Source organism: Capra hircus, chromosome 6 (assembly GCF_001704415.2).
Source record: "Capra hircus breed San Clemente chromosome 6, ASM170441v1, whole genome shotgun sequence".
Lineage (NCBI taxonomy): Eukaryota > Metazoa > Chordata > Mammalia > Artiodactyla > Bovidae > Capra > Capra hircus.
In genome coordinates, this window is record NC_030813.1 from 77,697,021 (window position 1) to 77,715,741 (window position 18,721).

Below are 18,721 nucleotides of genomic sequence, written 5' to 3' on the forward strand. Positions count from 1 at the left end.
GAAAATTGCGTGTGTTCTCAAGGCCCCGTTCTGTGATATGACCTCTTCTTTGAGACCGTTGAGATAAAGAAATGCCTTTGACAATTCGAATCTCCAGGCATCTTTATGTAAATGATCATTTTTTGCCAAAAGTTCAGGATTTCTGTGACAAATTCTTAGTATATTTCTGAAATAAGATTTATAGGTCATCTGAGCAAAGCTGTAGGACCAAAATAACAGTTGTTCATTAGTGCAGAAAATCAGCAATAGAAAGACACTTATTCAGTAATATGTGCTAAGGCATAGTACTAGGCATTGAGATCTGGTATTATTAGGTATTATATACTTTGCAAATTAAATCAAAGATCTGAAAATCATTTGTTTACAAATGTCAGTATTTCTATCAAGTTTGTTTAAACATACTTGTAAAATGACATGGTTTGATTGAAGTGGGATCAATATTGCAGTTTATCCCTTCATTTTTTTGGCATGAATCACAGAAAGCCAATTATGAATATAATCATCCTTTTTGCTCTGTTCTTCAACAACTTATTGATTAAAGTCAATGTCTGTTTATAACAATACATTTTTGAAAGCTTCCTCTAATAGGAACTTGAGCAAGACTTAATGAAATTATTTTAAATAACACTGAGCTCTATAAGATTTTAAAATTGTGTTTTAGTAACTTTAAAAACAATCTTGTTAAAATCATTTTAAACACTCTCAACTTCCTTGGGTAAACTAGAGACAGACATTTGTTCAGGCTTCAGTTGGTGAAACTATGCTGTGTTTTCTCAAAGTATCATTTTTTTACATTTCTTTTTTCTTCCATAGTCCTCATGATTATCTGGGGGTTAGTTAACCACTTGCATATTTAATTGTTCTTAATGTGCATTCCTTTCTTCCATTTATGTTATAAATTCCATAAGGTCATGAATCAGTGTTTTATTGACCATTGAATACCCACAACCTGGAACAGTGTTGGGCACTTCCTCTAAAGATCAATTTATTTTTGTTGAATGAATAGATGAAATTGATCACTGATTGATATTTATCTTTTAAGCATGTCACAATATGTATTTCTCAACCATCACCTTGACAGTTTTTATTTCACAGCTTTCTTGTTTAATAATTTGAGGAACCATCAAGGTGGATGCTCAGAGAAGGCAATGGCACCCCACTCCAGTATTCTTGCTTGGAAAATCCCATGGGTGGAGGAGCCTGGTAGGCTGCAGTCTATGGGTCGCTAAGAGTTGGACAGGACTGAACGACTTCGCTTTCACCTTTCACTTTCATACATTGGAGAAGGAAATGGCAACCCACTCCAGTGTTCTTGCCTGGAGAATCCCAGGGATGGGGGAGCCTAGTGGACTGCCATCTATGGGGTCGCACAGAGTCGAACACGACTGAAGCGACTTAGAAGTAGCAGCAGCAGCAAGGTGGATGTTTAGAACTTTATTTCTTTGGTTTTAATCTATTTCAAAAAAGTTGCTGTGTGGTCCTGAAAATACATAAATACTTTGTATTGACTTTTTTTATAGGTGGGAAAATTTTATTAACCTCAATAATGTATTTTGAGGTTGAGCTGAACAAATAAAATAGAATGCTGGACATGTCTTATATAATTTCATGACACATATACAATTTTTATCCACATATACAATATTCTTTGGTATAGCCTTTATCACCTGTATCCTGTGATTTTTTAAAATGTGGTTTTTGAAATCAGTTCATAAGATTTTGAAACTTAAGTGTGTGAGGTGAGTTTCTACCTTCAGAATATTTTTGTTGTATTTATTGTTGTTAGAGAAAAGAGAAAAATCTATTCAGAATCCTTCTGGTGGCTTTGCCTCGAAGTTGGGGAGAGGTGAAAGCTCACTTCTGACCCAGCCCCATGTATTTCATTTTCACTCAAAAGATCTTCCCTAATGTTCAGAATTATTCAACGTGTGCTTTGGATTTTTGTTTGTATGTTGCTTTGCTTAAGATTTAGAGTTTCATTTTAGCTAGATTTTTGTTCCACATCCTGATTCCTTGTTTTTCCTAATTTGGAGATGAAATCATCATCAGTATTTATGAAAAAGCACGTTACTATTCTTCCTAATCCTACAGTTTGCATGTTTAGCAAATATCTGAACGTTCATAGGCTTATAGGTTTTGTTAGTACATTCCTTATTTACCGATATCACTAAGTATTGATTTCACTGTATTTAAAACTAGGATTTACATTCAGTATTTAGTGTTTAGTCAACTTCTTAATGAAATGTATTCATTTGAAAGAATTGTTAATAAAATATTCACTGGGAATAAAGAATAATTCATTTTGCAAACAGCATTGTCTATTTGCAACATTTGTTAGCTTCTGTAAACAGGTGGTAGGAAACGTGGGCTAAAAATCCAATGAGCATGTAGATTGTCAGGCTCTTCTTGATTAGATTTTTTGTTCTAATCTCAGGTGTATTACACAGACGCTAATGCTCAGCACTGGTTTGGCAAGTTTATATATGTGAAAGCTGTTGTAAATCTTGTGGATAAAGAAATTATAAATATTGTTCTATATGTTTTTCGATACTGAAGATTACCAAAGAGGATATTACAAGGTCTTATCTGTTGAAGATTTGTGCTGCTGAATTAGAAAGAGATGTCTTAGCATTGCTTTCCTTAAGGATAAAACAAAACAAAAACATATAAGCCACTGAAAGCTCTTTATCCTTTCAAGTGAATATACTGTGTTTATGGGAAATTTGGAGGAGGGGAAAAATGTGAGTAGGTGCAGCTTGTGTATTTCTGAATGGTATTTGCAGTGCATTTGAGAGTTCATTCACTGTTTAGAAACAGTGAATTATAATTCCCTTTACAATTAAACATCATTTGGTCTTAACCTGTGACATCACTCTTTGTTCAAAACTGATACTTATCCTTCTCTAAATTTCCTGTATATTTCTCATTAAAATCTGTATGACTGCAGATTTTCTCTGGTGTATGACAAGACAAACATATTTTAAGCTTGGTGATTTGCAGTAAAGAAAAACATTTATTTATATACTGTAGTAAAAATATAATTGCATTTGAAAATTAATGCCTTATTTTAAAATCACTGATTTTCCATCTTACCGCAGTAGATTTTCACACAAAGGAAATTTTCATATTAGTTTTTGTGATATAATATTGAAATGTATTGAATGTTAGAAATTTTAAGATTCTTGAAATAATAATAGTATACTGTTATATTTTGTGCTATTAAAAAAAGGCTCTGTCAGACACAGTAAGTGGAATAATAACTTGCATTTTGATTCAGACATTAGGCTCAATTTCACTAAAGAAATGGCAATCCATAAATTTTATTTTATTAATAACTAGTGTGATATTGTCACATCGCCTTATGTATCTCCTGACATAACCCCCCCCTTCCTTTTTTCTCTGTGAAACATACGAAGAGAGTCATTGCATCTTTTTTCCTATATGACTTTCTAGTTAAATCCTCTCATTCTTGCAATTTTAGACTAAACCGTTTGCCTGGAGAATCCCACGGACAAAGGAGCCTGGTGGGCGACAGTCCATGGGGTCACAAAGAGTCAGACATAACTGAGCAACTAACACATAGTTTCTTTGTGTACACCAAATAGGGATGATGACGTTGACAAGCTTTATAGTTTGGAGTTTGAAATACAATGATATATGAGAAAATAAAATGATACTTTCAAAGCACCTGATATATATCAGCTTACCATCATCATATGATCTTATAGCTTATTGCAATATTTGTTTCATCAACTTCTAGACTGTTATTTTTCACTCTGTTCTTTTTGAATAATCTTTTGGCTAGGGCTTTTAGGATTAATTTAATTAATATTATGTTATTCTTTTAGGCTGTAATTTTCCACTACCCTATATCAGTTCAATTAAGTTGCTCAGTCGTGTCTGACTCTTTGCAACCCCATGAAGCACAGCACACCAGGCCTCCCAGTCCATCACTAACTCCCGGAGTTCAACCAAACCCATGTCCATCGAGTGAGTGATGCCATCCAACCGTCTCATCCTCTGTCGTCCCCTTCTTCTCTTGCCCTCAATCTTTCCCAGCATCAGGGTCTTTTCAATGAGTCAGCTCTTTGCATTAGGTGGCCAAAGTATTGGAGCTTCAGCTTCAACATCAGTCCTTCCAATAAACACCCACGACTGGTCTCCTTTAGGATGATCTCCTTGCAGTCCAAGGGACTCACAAGAGTCTTCTCCAACACCATAATTCAAAAGCATCATCTCTTCAGTGCTCAGCTTACTTCATAGTCCAACTCTCACATCCATACATGACCACTGGAAAAACCATAGCCTTGACTAGATGGACCTTTGTTGGCAAAGTAATGTCTCTGCTTTTATTAAAAAGACAAGCTGTCTAGGTTGATCATAACTTTCCTTCCAAGGTATAAACGTCTTTTAATTTTATGGCTGCAATCACCATCTGCAGTGATTTTGGAGCTCAGAAAAATAAAGTCAGCCACTGTTTCCACTGTTTCTCCATCTATTTGCCATGAAGTGATGGGACCGGATGCCATGATCTTAGTTTTCTGAATGTTGAGCTTTAAGCCAACTTTTCACTCTCCCCTTTCACTTTCATCAAAAGGCTCTTTAGTTCTAATTCACTTTCTGCCATAAGAGTGGTGTCATCTGCATAACTGAGGTTATTGATATTTCTCCCGACAATCTTGATTCCAGCTGGGCTTCCTCCAGCCCAGCATTTCTCTTGATGTACTCTGCATATAAGTTAAATTAGCAAGGTGACACTATACAGCCTTGACGTACTCCTTTTCCTATTTGGAACCAGTCTGTTGTTCCATGTCCAGTTCTAATTGTTGCTTCCTGGCCTGCACACAGGTTTTTCAAGAGGCAGGTCAGGTGGTCTGGTATTCCCATCTCTTTCAGAATTTTCCACAGTTTATTGTGATCCACACAGTCAAAGGCTTTGGCATAGTCAATAAAGCAGAAATAGATGTTTTTCTGGAACTCTGTTGCTTTTTCCATGATCCAGCAGATGTTGACAATTTGATCTCTACCTTTGACAATTTGATCCTCTACCTTTTCTAAAACGAGCTTGAAAATCTGGAAATTCACGGTTCACATATTGCAGAAGCCTAGCTTGGAGAATTTTGAGCATTACTTTACTAGTGTGTGAGATGAGTGTTTGAGCATTCTTTTGAATTGCCTTTCTTTGGGATTGGAATGAAAACTGACCTTTTTCAGTCCTGTGGCCACTGCTGAGTTTTCCAAATTTTCTGGCATATTGAGTGCAGCACTTTCATAGTGTCATCTTTCAGTATTTGAAATAGCTTAACTGATATTCCATCACCGCCACTAGCTTTGTTTTTAGTGATGCTTCCTAAGGCCCACTTGACTTCCCATTCCAGGATGCCTGGCTCTAGATGAGTGATCACACCATCATGATTATCTGTGTTCTGACATCTTTTTTGTACAGTTCTATGTATTCTTGCCACCTCTTCTTAATATCCTATATGATTTGGACTATATTCTGAATCTGATTTCAAGACTCTTTCTGAGTTAACTACTCTTTAGTTCTTTCTGCCATCTACTGACCCTCTTGTGAATATATCTTCTCTTTTCCACATTTGAGATAGAGTTGATAACATTATGTTTGTTTAAGGTATACAATATGTTGATTTCATATACATGTATTTTGTGAAGTGATTACCATAATAGAGTTAGTTAATACCTTCATCATCTCATATAATTGCAATTAGTTTTTTGTAATGGGAACATTTAAAGTCTACACTCAGCAAATTTCAAGTATATAATACAGTTCTGTTAATTGTACTCACCATGCTGTACATTAGATTTTCAGAATTTATCCATCTTATAAATACTAGAAATTTAAACCCTTTGAAAATATATCTCCGTTTCCTTAACTCCAGCCCCCAGAGCCCACTAATTCATTCTCTGTTTCTATCAGTTTGGCATTTTAGATTCCATATATCAGTTCAGTTAAGTCACTCAGTAGTGTCTGACTCTTTGTGACCACATGGACTGCAGCAAGCAAGACTTTCCTGTCCATCACCAACTCCCATAGCTTACCCAAACTACTGTCCATTGAGTTGGTGATGCATTCCAACCATATCATCCTGTCATCCCCTTCTCCTCCTGCCTTCAGTCTTTCCCAACATCAGGGTATTTTCCTACCAGTCACTTCTTTACATCAGGTGGCCAAAGTATTGGAGTTTCAGCTTCAGCATCAGTCCCTCCAATGAATATTCAGTACTGATTTCCTTTAGGATTGACTGGTTTAATCTTCTTGAAGTCCAAGAGACTCACGAGTCTTCTGCAACACCAAAGTTCAAAAGCATCAATTTTTCAGAGCTCTGCTTTCTTTAGGGTCCAACTTTTACATCCATACATGATTACTGGAAAAACCATAGCTTTGACTATATGGACCTTTGTCAGCAAAGTAATGTCTGTACTTTTTAATACACTGTCTAGGTTTGTCATAGCTTTCTTCCAATGAGGAAACATTTTTTTTTTTTTAATTTCAAGGCTGCAGTCACCATCTTCAATGATTTTGGAGCCCAAGAAAATAAAGTCTCTCACTGTCTCCATTGGCTCCTCATCTATTTGCCATGAAATGATGGCACCAGATGCCATGACCTTTGTTTGCTGAATGCTGAGCTTTAAGCCAGCGTTTTCACTCTTCTCTTTCACTTGCATCAAGAGGCTCTTTAGTTTATCTTCATTTTCTGTCATAAAGATGGTGTCATTTGCATATCTGAGATTATTGATATTTCTCCTGGCCATTTTCATTCCAGCTTGTACTTCATCCAGCCCAGTATTTCGAATGATGTACTCTGCATATCAGTTAAATAAGCAGGGTGACACTATACCAACTTGATGTACTCCTTTCCCAGTTTGGAACCAGACCATTGTTCATGTCCAGTTCTAACTGTTGCATCTTGACCTGCATACAGATTTCTCAGGAGGCTGGTAAGGTAGTCTGATATTCCCATCTCTTTAAGAATTTTTGACAGATTGTTGTGATCTACACAGTCAAAGGCTTTGGCGTAGTCAATAAAGCACAAGTAGTTGTTTTTCTGGAGCTCTGTTGCTTTTTTAATGATCCAGCAATGTTGGCAGTTTGATCTATGGTTCCTTTGCCCCTTCTGAATCCAGCCTGAACATCTGGAAGTTCTTGGTTCATGTACTGTTGAAGCCTAACTTGTAAATTATGAACATTACTTTGCCTAGTGTGTGAGATGAGTACAATTATGTGATAGTTTGAACATTCTTTGGCTTTGCCTTTCTTTGGGATTGAAATGAAAACTGACCTTTTCCAGTGCTGTGGCCACTGCTAAATTTTCCAAATTTACTGGCAGATTGAGTGCAGCACTTTCACAGCATCATGTTTTAGAATTTGAAATAGCTTAACTGGAATTCCATCACCTCCACGAGATTTGTTCGACCTCTACAGACCACTTGACTTCTCATTCCAGGATATCTGTCTCTAGGTGAGTGCTCACACCTTCGTGGTTATCTTGGTCATTATGATCTTTTTTGTATAGTTCTTCTGTGTATCCTTAATCTGTATTATACAGTAGTTGACTTTCTCTTGTCTGACTTTCCTTACTTAGCATAATGTCCTCAAGGTCTGTCAGTTTTGCAAATGATGTGATTTCCTTTTTTCACCTGACTGAATGATATTCCATTGTGTGCATTTACCACATCTGCTCTTTTCATCCATCCATCATTTTGTAAATTGTAATGTAATTACACTGTTTCCAATTTTTGACTATTGAAAGTATGCTGTAATGTACAAGGGGGTACAGGCATCTCCTGAGATCATTACTCAGGATGTTGAATATATCTTTCTTTGCTCCAAACTTCTGCCTGGAATATTATATTCTCTTTTCTCCTATATTCGTATATTATTTCATCTTTAAAGGATATCTCATGTTTGCTTCCTTAAGAAATCTATCTTAAGCACCCAAACATGTTTATTGCTTTGTTACTTTGCATTTGTTTCCCATTTTCCTTGTATTTTGGTTTGGTTAAACTCTTCATAGGTTGTGCATTTTCTTATCAACTATAAACTTCCAGAATGGCAGGAAACACTTAGGAAGATTCTCAGTTCTTTTGCTCTGGACCATCTGTCTGTCTGCTCTCTCCTGCTATGAAGTTTTACCCATTGGATCTTGTCATTATTCTGTAACCTTTGGTTTTAGTAATCATGGATACTGTCTTTTGGCTTTGGGGATTTTGCCGCACTCACATCATTAGGTCTCTCTAGATTGTTTTCCAGTTATATTCATGAGGAATGAAATTTCTAAGCTGTCATATTTCACATATCACATTATCCGTATTATCTTTATATCAAGTCTATCTCTACTATCTGTATCTATGTTTATCTGTCTATTAAGAGATCAGATCTATTAATTGTGTGAGGGATTGACTCACACAATTATGAAGGCTGAGAAATCCCATGATTTGCTGGTTTGCAATCTGGCAGCCTGGGAAATGCAGTGATACAGTTCCAATCCATGCTTGGAAACCTGAAAATCAGAGGGTCGTTGATATATGTCCTGGCCTGTGTCTGAGGGCCTGTGACCAATGTTAGAGGGTGTAAGATACTTATTCCAGCTCATGCAGAGAGAAAATTTATACTTCTCCATTTTTGTTGTATTCAGACCCTCAACAGCCCACCTTAAATTGGTGACAGTGATTAGTCTTCAGAATCAAATGCTAAAGTCTGTTAATCTTTACTAGAGAGGCCCTAAAGATACTCTCAGAAATACTGTTTGAGCAGCTACCTGGAGCATCCCTTTGCCCAGTCACATTGACACAAACAATTAACCATCACGTACAAATGTCTGTCATTTTCTTGATTTCATATGATCGCTCTGAAGGTCTTTTTGCCAGACTTTTGGAATCCCAATCTGTAGAGGACCACTGCTAGGCCTGAGATAATCACCCATGTGGATGGAGAATTTAAACAGTATCCATGTCTTATGTTTAGTAACACCCAGCAGCCGCCTTGTTGTTGTTCAGTTTGCCCAGTCATGTCCAATTCTTTGCAACCCCATTGACTGCAGCATACCAGGCTTCCCTGTCCTTCAGCATCTCTCCGAGTTTTCCCAAGTTCATATCCATTGCATTGGTGATGCCGTCCAGCTGTCTCAGCCTCTTACACCCTCTTCTCCTTCTATCCTCTATCTTTCCTAGCAACTGGGACTTTTCCAGTGAGTCGTCTGTTCACAGCCACCTTATAACTGATAAATATACATTTCAAATTAAATTGGCATATCTTTTAAAATCTTTTGAACTGTATATATTTTTTTAGTAGACTCTTGTTTATCTTGAAATTATAATTTTTAGTCTTAAGAACATTTTGAACAGCGAGGTTGGTGTTTTTGACATTTAGAAAAAGACTGGGATAATTGTGATATGTAAAATTTGACACAGTTTTAGACATTTTATTCCTCATGAATATAATTGGAAGGAATGTCAAATATAATTTTATTAAATGTTGAAACTTATAACAAGTAGATATGAATTCCTTTATTCAGATACTTCATACATATTTTAGGCAACTTCCATGTGGATAATTTCACTTAAAGGTCACCAATTTGTATGTGTATTTTTATTTTTATTTTTTTATTTTTATTTTTTTACTGGCAACACCTTTTTAATAGGTCAAAGTAACTGTACAGTTCATTATATTCTTCCTGAGAATAATTTATATCCCCCAACAAACTAAAGGGAGGGTGTATTTTTCAAAATTATTTAACAGAATGGGTTGTATTTTTAAAAAGAATGATTAGTGTTACTGTCATGTTGAAGCTTGATAACTCAAAAGGATAGCTTTGCATTAATTGTTTCATGATATTAATCTCTTTAGAATACTTTAGAAATTACAGGAGTAATTTCAGAATTGTAAATTTCATGCTTTTGTTTTAACCTGAGACCATAATTGGCTTTGGTTATTTCTTTATGATGTCAGTTTTAATTGTCACTGTTACACTTAATTAAATACTAAAGTATTTAAATGATATGTATTCTTTATTGAAGTAGACTTGTTGAAATTCAGTGTATTGGTTGCTTGCTGGTAGTAGATGTCCTTTTTTTTTTTTTTTTAGATGTCCTTTTATATAAAGTAGACAATACGTTGATATTTCACTGGGTTTCCAATATTATTTTTGCAGCCAAACATTTCAGACTAGATCTTCAGAGCACATTTTTTAAAATTTGGATAAGTATGTTGGCATGTAAAATAACACAGAGAAACTACACGTATTTAAGAACATTATGTCATAGGCTCTGTTGAAACTTAGAATTGGAAATATTTGCTTTTTGGCAGCATTTAAGTAATGAAATAAAAGGCATTACTGATAATTTATGGTAGAAAGTAGCCCACTCCCAGATATGTTAGTATTCTTTATAATTAAAATCCTTTAAAATCATTAGCTTTGACTTATAAATGGTTTAATTTACTTCTTTCTCTTAAGGAAAGAGATCTATATATATATATATATAGATTTTTTATTTTAAAGTTTCCAAAATAACTTTTCTTTTTTTTTCTCTTTTATTATCATTGGAATACAGAGGAAGAAAATTAACACCTATTAGTAATCTGTTTTTGGTACCAAAAATTGATTATTTATGTCTCATAAATAATATAAAAATATGTGTATGGTAAATTGGATAATAAAATACAATTATATATATAGTTGTATTTTTAAAAATTAATTGCCTGAACTATGCTTAAGCAAAGGGATGGTAATATTAGGCTGTTTGTGTGGGTCATTCATAGTATTTTTCTTTTATTGATTTGGTAATTCTTTAATATCGTCCAACAGTTTCAATATCCACTCTTTAAGTATTCCTTCGGACTTGATTCTACACTCTTTTATTAATAGCTCCAAAATTACTGGCTTAAAAGAATAAACATTTATTATTTTCTATGGTTTCTTTAGGTTAGGTATCTGGAAGTAGCTTAGTTTGCATTTGCTGGTTCTGGTTCAGTCTCTCATGGGTTTATAGTTCTTCTTTCTGGTGGCTGAAAGGTCAGCCGCCAAGATTCCTCACTCACCTGCCTTACGAGTTCATTCTAGCTGTCAGCATAGTGTGCAGTTCCTTTTCTGGACCTCTCCTTGGGGCTGCTTGAATGGTTTCAAGATTTGGTAACTACGTTTGTACAAAGTGAGTGGTTCAAGACAGAGGTTAAAGCTGCAGTGTCTTGTTAATGAACTATTCTTGGAAAGCGTACACTCTCATGTCTATCAAGCTATGTTCATTTGAAGTGAATTACTACAGAGGGTAAGATGGTTGGGTGGCATCACCGACTCAATGGGCATGGGTTTGGGTGGACTCCGGAAGTTGGTGATGGACAGGGAGGCCTGGCATGCTGCGCTTCATGGGGTCGCAGAGAGCTGGACACAACTGAGCGACTGAACTGAACTGAACCGAACTAAGTAAAGCACACATTCAGGGTAAGGACGATGAAACTGGAGAAGTAGCAAAGAATTATGAACATATTTTAAAACTGCCATATAGACATCTTTAGCAAAATCTGTTCTGCCTCTTCTGGGTTGTTTTTATTTACTGCTTTGGTTTTAAGTACTACTTTACAATTCTCAAATTTATAAAGATCTCTTTTCTAAATCGTGACCTTTTAAACTTCCTAATAGATTTTGTTCATGACACTGTACTCTAACTTGCTTCTTCCAGAAACCTGGCTGTCATCCTTGTCACCCTCACTTTTACCCTTGATGTTCAACCAATCATTAGTCATGTAATTTTTTTTTTGTCCCTAAACAAAGATATATTATCTGTCATTACCCATTTAAAGCAACCATTTTATCTTTATTACTGCAAATATCCTTCTAATATGCATTTTCCTCTCTATGCTTAATTTTTTCTTAGTAAATTTAATTTTGTTTAATACATGGGATAATATGCTTCTCAGGTGGTGCAAGAGAGAATCTGGCTGCCAATGCAGGGGACACAAAGACGCAGGTTCAGTCCCTGGGTTGGGAAAATTCCCTGGAGAAGGAAACGGCAACCTGCTCCAATATTTCTTTTCTAGAAAACTCCATGCACAAGGAGACAAGTAGGCTATAGTTCATGCGGTCACAAAGAGTCCGTTGCGACTGAAGTGACTGAACATGCATGTAGTCACACATACTTGATTCATCTGTCCTGAAGCCAAGTTATAGTGGCAGGTATATTAGTCCTTTTAGTCAAAATCTTCAAGTAGATAAATAGTGCTTTTCTCTATGTTTTAGATATCCAGCATCTAATCAATACACTCATCTATGTGTCTTCTGCGGCCACTGAAACTCCAACTTCTGCATTTATCCTCTTCTACTCTATATGTACTCCTCAAGCTATTTTGTGTCATTACCATGGTTTTAGCCTATATTCTATTCTTGAATTCTAGACTCATGAATCCAAATGAGAATTAAACATTCCTGAGTATTATCATGACACTTAAATTCAATGTGTTTAAAGACTTAATTAATTATACTAGATTAATGCCCTCCACCAACTAACTGATCGCTTTCCTCTTAATCTGTTTAGTCTTTTACTTAGTTGCTATCTTTTGTCCTGAAATCCTATGTTTCAAGTTCCACCCCCTTCTTTGAGTGTTCCCCTCTATAAAGCTCTAAAGTTATTCTAGCAAGGCTCTGATCCCTGTTCTTGAGTCCAGGTGGAAGCAATTAACTCTGCTGTGGTCATTAGCTTTTAGCACCCAGTTTCCGGCCTCACCAACCACCTCCCCGTGCCCCTGACCCCTGACCCCGTTCTGCCCAGGCAATCTTTAGATTGGTATATTTACTTACCCAAAACTCACCAAGAATTTAAAGTATTTTGAGTCAAATATCATCAACCCAGCATTATGATAGGAAAGCAATAAGAAGTTTCAATAGCAGAGTGGCCAAAGTCTCAGAAAATGAAGAATCAGAGTGGTTTGTGCTGAACCGAGTGAGCAAAAACTGGGATCTAATTTTATTTTATTTTATTTTTTTGGGGGGGAGGGGGGTGCCTAATTTTCTTGTTGTTTAATCCCTGGTTAGGAGCACTATTAATTAAGGATGTTTTTCACATAGAACTTGAGCACTTTCTGAGGTTCTGGCCATTGGTAGCAGAGAAGTTCATTTTCATTTGTGTCCTCTAACTTAACTAGGAGCACTATTAAGGATGTTTTTCACATAGAACTTGGGCACTTTCTGATGTTCTGGCCATTGGTAGCAGAGAAGTTCATTTTGTCCCATGGTCAGTGGGTAGTCCCAAACTGTAGTATCCTATCAGAAGTCTACCAGGTTTCACGTTTAGTTTTTCCAATTTATTCCCTCAAAGTCTGTCTATCACATACATAATAGGTAACACTCATTACTACAGAGTAAGTCATGGTAAGAAAGTGGGATGGAGCTCAAGAATATGTCTTCTTTGCCCTATATTATTTTTCCATAGCCGCTTCACAATGCCCAGTACAATATATCCTGATTAAAAATATGGTAGATGATTTCACTGGCTAAATGCAGTAAATATACTATGAAAATACTATGACATTTTCCATGTCATGCTATCTTTCTATAGTAACCAAAGTCTCTCCATTGTTATCATGATAAGTGAATGGAAAGCAAGACAAAATGATGAAAATAAAAACTTTTCACTTAAGCATTTTATTTTTACATTTGAATTGCTTGCTGATTAAAGCATTTAGCAACATAATTAGAAGTAATTTAAGTAGCTAATCAGATAATGTTTTAAAATAGTTTCCAGTGATATATTCCTTTAAACAAAGCATCCACATTTAGGAATGTAATTTATCACTGAGTTATTGATACAAATGCATTGTATGTTACATAGAAGAAAGCATCCACAAATCAACCGTGAAGCCTTGTAAAAATGTTCATATCTGTAACTTTTGAATAATTCTCATAGGGTTAAAGGAGATACATGGGAAACTGTATGTGTCCTCCACATTTTAGCTCTCTTTGCATTTTTTAGTGTCTGGTTCTATATCATATTTTGACAGTTAAAGACAGATAAAGCTATGTTTGTGTGTGTGCTTGCTTTAGTAAAATTGACTGATGAGTTTAATCAGTCAAATTGTCCACTTAGACAAATGCTTTGACTGTATGATTTGCTTATTTGCTTTTCTTTATTAAATTAACTTGTTTTAAACAATTTGATTTAATTGGTTAGGTTAACAAAACATAGCAAGATCAACTCAATGTTTGGAAACAGTTTCAATGTGATTTTTTAAATAGTTATACCAAAGTTAAGAAAAAATTATCTCGTAGCAAATGCTCAAGAGTTTACTGTAAAACATTCTGAAAAATTCAGATTTCAAGAATGTTTTGTAAATAAACAAGCAAAAAATTTCTATTATTCTATTTTAACTGATCAAAGTTATGAAACTAGATTCCAAAATTGGAGCATTTTTATTGTTCAGTGATTTTATTAATTAAAATACTATATACATTAATGAAAATGTCTTTTTCCTTGAAAGAATCTCAGTATTAAAAAGAACTTCAGGTTTAAAAATAGGTATCTAATTTCTAAATTATATATATATTTATATTTTAGAATACAAACCATAGAAATGCACTTTTTAGAAATTCAGTGTCTGTTGTGAGACTACCCTGTCAAATATTGACTCAAAATCAAACTTTAAAAATAATGTTACCTCCAATCTCTATGTTCATTCTCTTTGATCAGTGCTGTGGCTGTGCTAGATTTGTGTGTGTGTGTTTGTTTGTGTGTATCTGTCTCTCTGTGTTTAAAGGTGACGGAGGATGAAATAAGAAAGATGCTGAGTGAAAAGAATGGAATTAACTGTACAGTGTGGCTTGAGTGACTTACTTACTTGGAAGTTATGCATGGGGTCTTTGGGGGTGCTTATGGGTTTTCCAAAGTAGTATTGAGATAAAAACTAATGTCAGTCTCAATTTAGAAATGAGTTATGGTTTCATAAAACAAATCAGTATTTTCTCTAAGTTTCAAGTGAAAATGTTTATAATAATAAAATCTCATTTCTCCATTACAATTCTTTTTACACTTTCTTGTTTCTCTCCTCTCTTCTTTGCTTTTCAGGTTTCATATTTAATGTAAAAGCCATAAGAAAAGTTGAATGTATTTCTTTAAATACATTTTTATGTATGTACACACTGAGTTAATCAACCATCAATTAAAATGTAATGGTATCATGTGTTTATCTCTATAATTAATTCTCTTATGTGAATATCAACTTAGTAATTGGTTGGTAAACACTTAATTTTGGAATTTCAGTCATGTGCTTTTAAAAGAAGACTTGACTTATTCCAATTAAACATTTGACTATCTTGCAATAATGTACTGATTATGTTCACAGTCTTGGATTATGAAACTGTTAAATCTGAAATGAAAAGATAGATGGTTTGCTGTATGAAAATGAAATATATATGCACAGCAAATATCTGAAACCAAGCAGCAAATGAGAAAAACACAAAGGACAAAATTTCAATTTTCTTGCTATGCTAAAAAGTTTTGCAATAACAAACTGTAAATGTGAGAAAGTAGTTCACAAATGAAATATATGTAGAGGATTAATAAACATATGACAATATATTTCATTGTATAAATAAAATAGTGAAAATTAAAATAAGGATGATTGTTATATCATTATTTGTCTATCACTGGCAAAATATAAAACAATTGGTAATCTGTAGTTTTAAAGACTGAAATGACTTAGCAGTAGCAGCAGCACTTTTAAAGAAGAAAGTACTGCTGATAGAAGTGTGCATTTATATTAAGCTTTTTGGACATTTAGTTGATATTTGGCAAACTTCATATATATTTACCCCCCCTATAAATTTTATTTATAGACCTATGCCATAAAATATATTTAGATAATTATATTTTTTCTAAAATATCATAGCCAAGTACACAGGTTTGTACTTCTTTACAATATTATGATACAAAAACACTGGGACAATTCTAAGTACCTTTTAACATAAGACCAGTTAAATAACATTTTATGTGTATATGTATATGCAATGCAGGTGTTAAAAATGTGAGATTCAACTTGAAATGAAAAGATTTCCACCATATATTGTTAAATTAATAAGTAAAATAAATCAGTGTATCAAGCAATATGTATAGTGTGATACTACCTGACTGAAAGTTACTTAAGTAAAATTAAAAAAGGGAAGGGAAGAAAAATACAGTTTTTTTTCTGTAGACAATTTTTATAGAAAGGTCACCACATTGTTAACTAGTTACCTCCTGACATTGAAAGATAGATGCAGCAAGGACCTGAAGGAATTGTAATTTGTTTCCTTACAAATCTCTATCTTCTAAAAGAACATTCACTATTTCTATCATTAACTGAAAAAGTATACTGATTTATTTTCATTATTTCTTAAAACAATAAAATAGTTTAAAAATTGAAATAGATTGCCTTTTTAAGTAAGTATATATAAGCTCAAGAACAGTGCTTTTTTGGAGAGGGATAATGGTTTCCGTCGAAAAATGAAACAGATACAGTATTCCTGAGATTAATTTGAGACTCTTGTTTTACAAATTGGATGCTATTTCTGTATAGTCTTTAACTCATCTACCAGCCAGTGCTTTAGAAAATCCAGAGTGCTTTGTTTCCATTTATAAGGGGGAAAAACAAACAAACAAACTGTAAGACTAGGTTTTTAAGAAATAATTGTTATAGTTAGATTTTTTAAATTTTATTTTATTTTTTAACATCAAAAACATTTTTTATTGCAGTATAGCTAATTAACAATGTTGTGATGAAACAACACATCACATGACGTTCTTAACGTTCATGTTTCACATGAACAGTGAAGGGACTAATCCATACATATTCATGTATCCTTTTATCCCAAATCCTGTTCCCATCCAGGCTGACACATAACATTGAGCAGAGTTCCATGTGCTATACAATAGGTTCTTGTTGGTTATCCATTTTAAATATAGCAATGTGTACATTTGCTTCCCAGAGTCCTTAACTGTGCCTTCCACGGGCAGTCATTTTCTAAGTCTGTGAGTCCCTGTTTTGCAAGTAAGTTCACTTGTATAATTAGATTTTTTAAAATCCTGTCAAGTTACTGAAGTGAAATGCTCCATTTTTAGTTAAATTTGTGAATTGAAATTGCTTTATTCTTTTGTATTAGTAGACCAAAAACACATATTTTTCTTTTGTATGTAACAAAGATGTTTTATTTTTCTTCCTCCATTTGGTAGCTTTCAGCCGTGCTCCCATTCCAATGGCTGTGGTTCGCAGAGAGCTCTCCTGTGAGAGTTACCCCATTGAGCTCCGCTGTCCAGGAACAGATGTCATCATGATTGAAAGTGCCAACTATGGGAGGACTGATGACAAAATCTGTGACTCTGACCCTGCTCAGATGGAGAATATACGATGCTATCTGCCTGATGCCTATAAGATTATGTCTCAAAGGTATGATATTTCTAATATTCTTTCTGCATTTAGTATAGACAGTCAACATGCATCTGTGTGGGATATTAAGCATAGGTAAGAACATAAAATCCTGTACTTTAGAATACTTTACAGTGCTTTTTCAATATCAAACTGTTCCCCATATCACTAAAATGCTAGTGCCAGGAATTGCAAATGGCATTGGAAAATATTAAAATGTATTAGATTATTTATTTTTTCATATGTTCTCTTCTGCATTCTCTGGACCTAGATTCATTAGTTGAGAAATCAACTTAATTTTTCAGTTTTCAAAAACAGAATTATGTAATTTTCTCCAGAAATTACAGAACAAAATATGTTACTGCTAACAATACTTCTCCATCAGTGTGGGAAAAGCAAACAAAATTTAGATTCATGGGCAATTTTATTAAAAAAAATATAGTAAAGACTATTTATCAATGATTATTTGACCTTGGAAAGCAATTTTAAAAGTTTTCCTTAGATATCTAGTATATGAATTAATTTATTTAATACATTTAAACTATCTGAAGTATTACAATATTAAAATAAATATAAATTAAAGTATTATATAATATCATTGGATAAGTAAAAGAAAATCTTCAATTCTAAAGAGACTGTTTAATTCAAATTTATAGTTTAGAAAGTTTATATTAGAAGTTCTTAACGTTGTTATTCAGTTATTCAGTCGTATCTAATTCTTTGCAACTCCGTGGACTGTAGGCTTCCCTGTCCTTCACTGTCTTCCTGAGTATGCCCAAACTCATGTCCATTGAGTTGATGATGCCACCCAACCATCTCATTCTCTGTTGCCCCCTTCTCCTCCTGCCCTCAATCTCTCCCAGCATCAGAGCATTTTCCAGTGAGTTGGCTCTTCACAACAGGTGGTTAAATATTTCTTAATAAATTAGTTAAATACTAAATATCATTCATATATTTGCTCACTATTATGATTTATCAGAAATCAGTAACAAAGTGATTCATCTTTGACAAGCCTTTATACTGTCTGACTGCTTACTCACAAAGCAATTAAAAACTTAATAAATGATTTAGTGAATTTGTTTTTAATTAGAATTTCTATTCAGGCATTTCTTTCTTTTGTTTAAGGATTTCTTAAAATATGGAGGAAGTCATACCATATGTAAAAATAAATTGAATTAAAACTGCAAAAACAGTGATTTTCAGGATTATCTTTCCTGTACTTATGAAAGATTTCCTTATTTTTAACCTTCTTGATACTTAAAATTCAGATATATAAGTCTATATTTTTATAAATTACTGTTGTGTAAATTAAAT

General features: G+C 34.1%; 1 protein-coding gene across 9 annotated transcripts in view; it reads left to right on the top strand.

Annotated features, from left to right (window-relative positions):
* Window positions 1–18,721, top strand: part of ADGRL3 (adhesion G protein-coupled receptor L3) — a 945,437-nt gene that overhangs the window by 441,159 nt on the left and 485,557 nt on the right. For all 9 annotated transcript variants that reach the window (XM_013964661.2, XM_013964654.2, XM_013964662.2 and 6 more), the window contains one exon: window positions 17,215–17,428. In XM_013964661.2, the coding sequence (XP_013820115.1) occupies window positions 17,215–17,428 (214 nt within the window). The remainder of the gene's footprint in view (window positions 1–17,214; window positions 17,429–18,721) is intronic.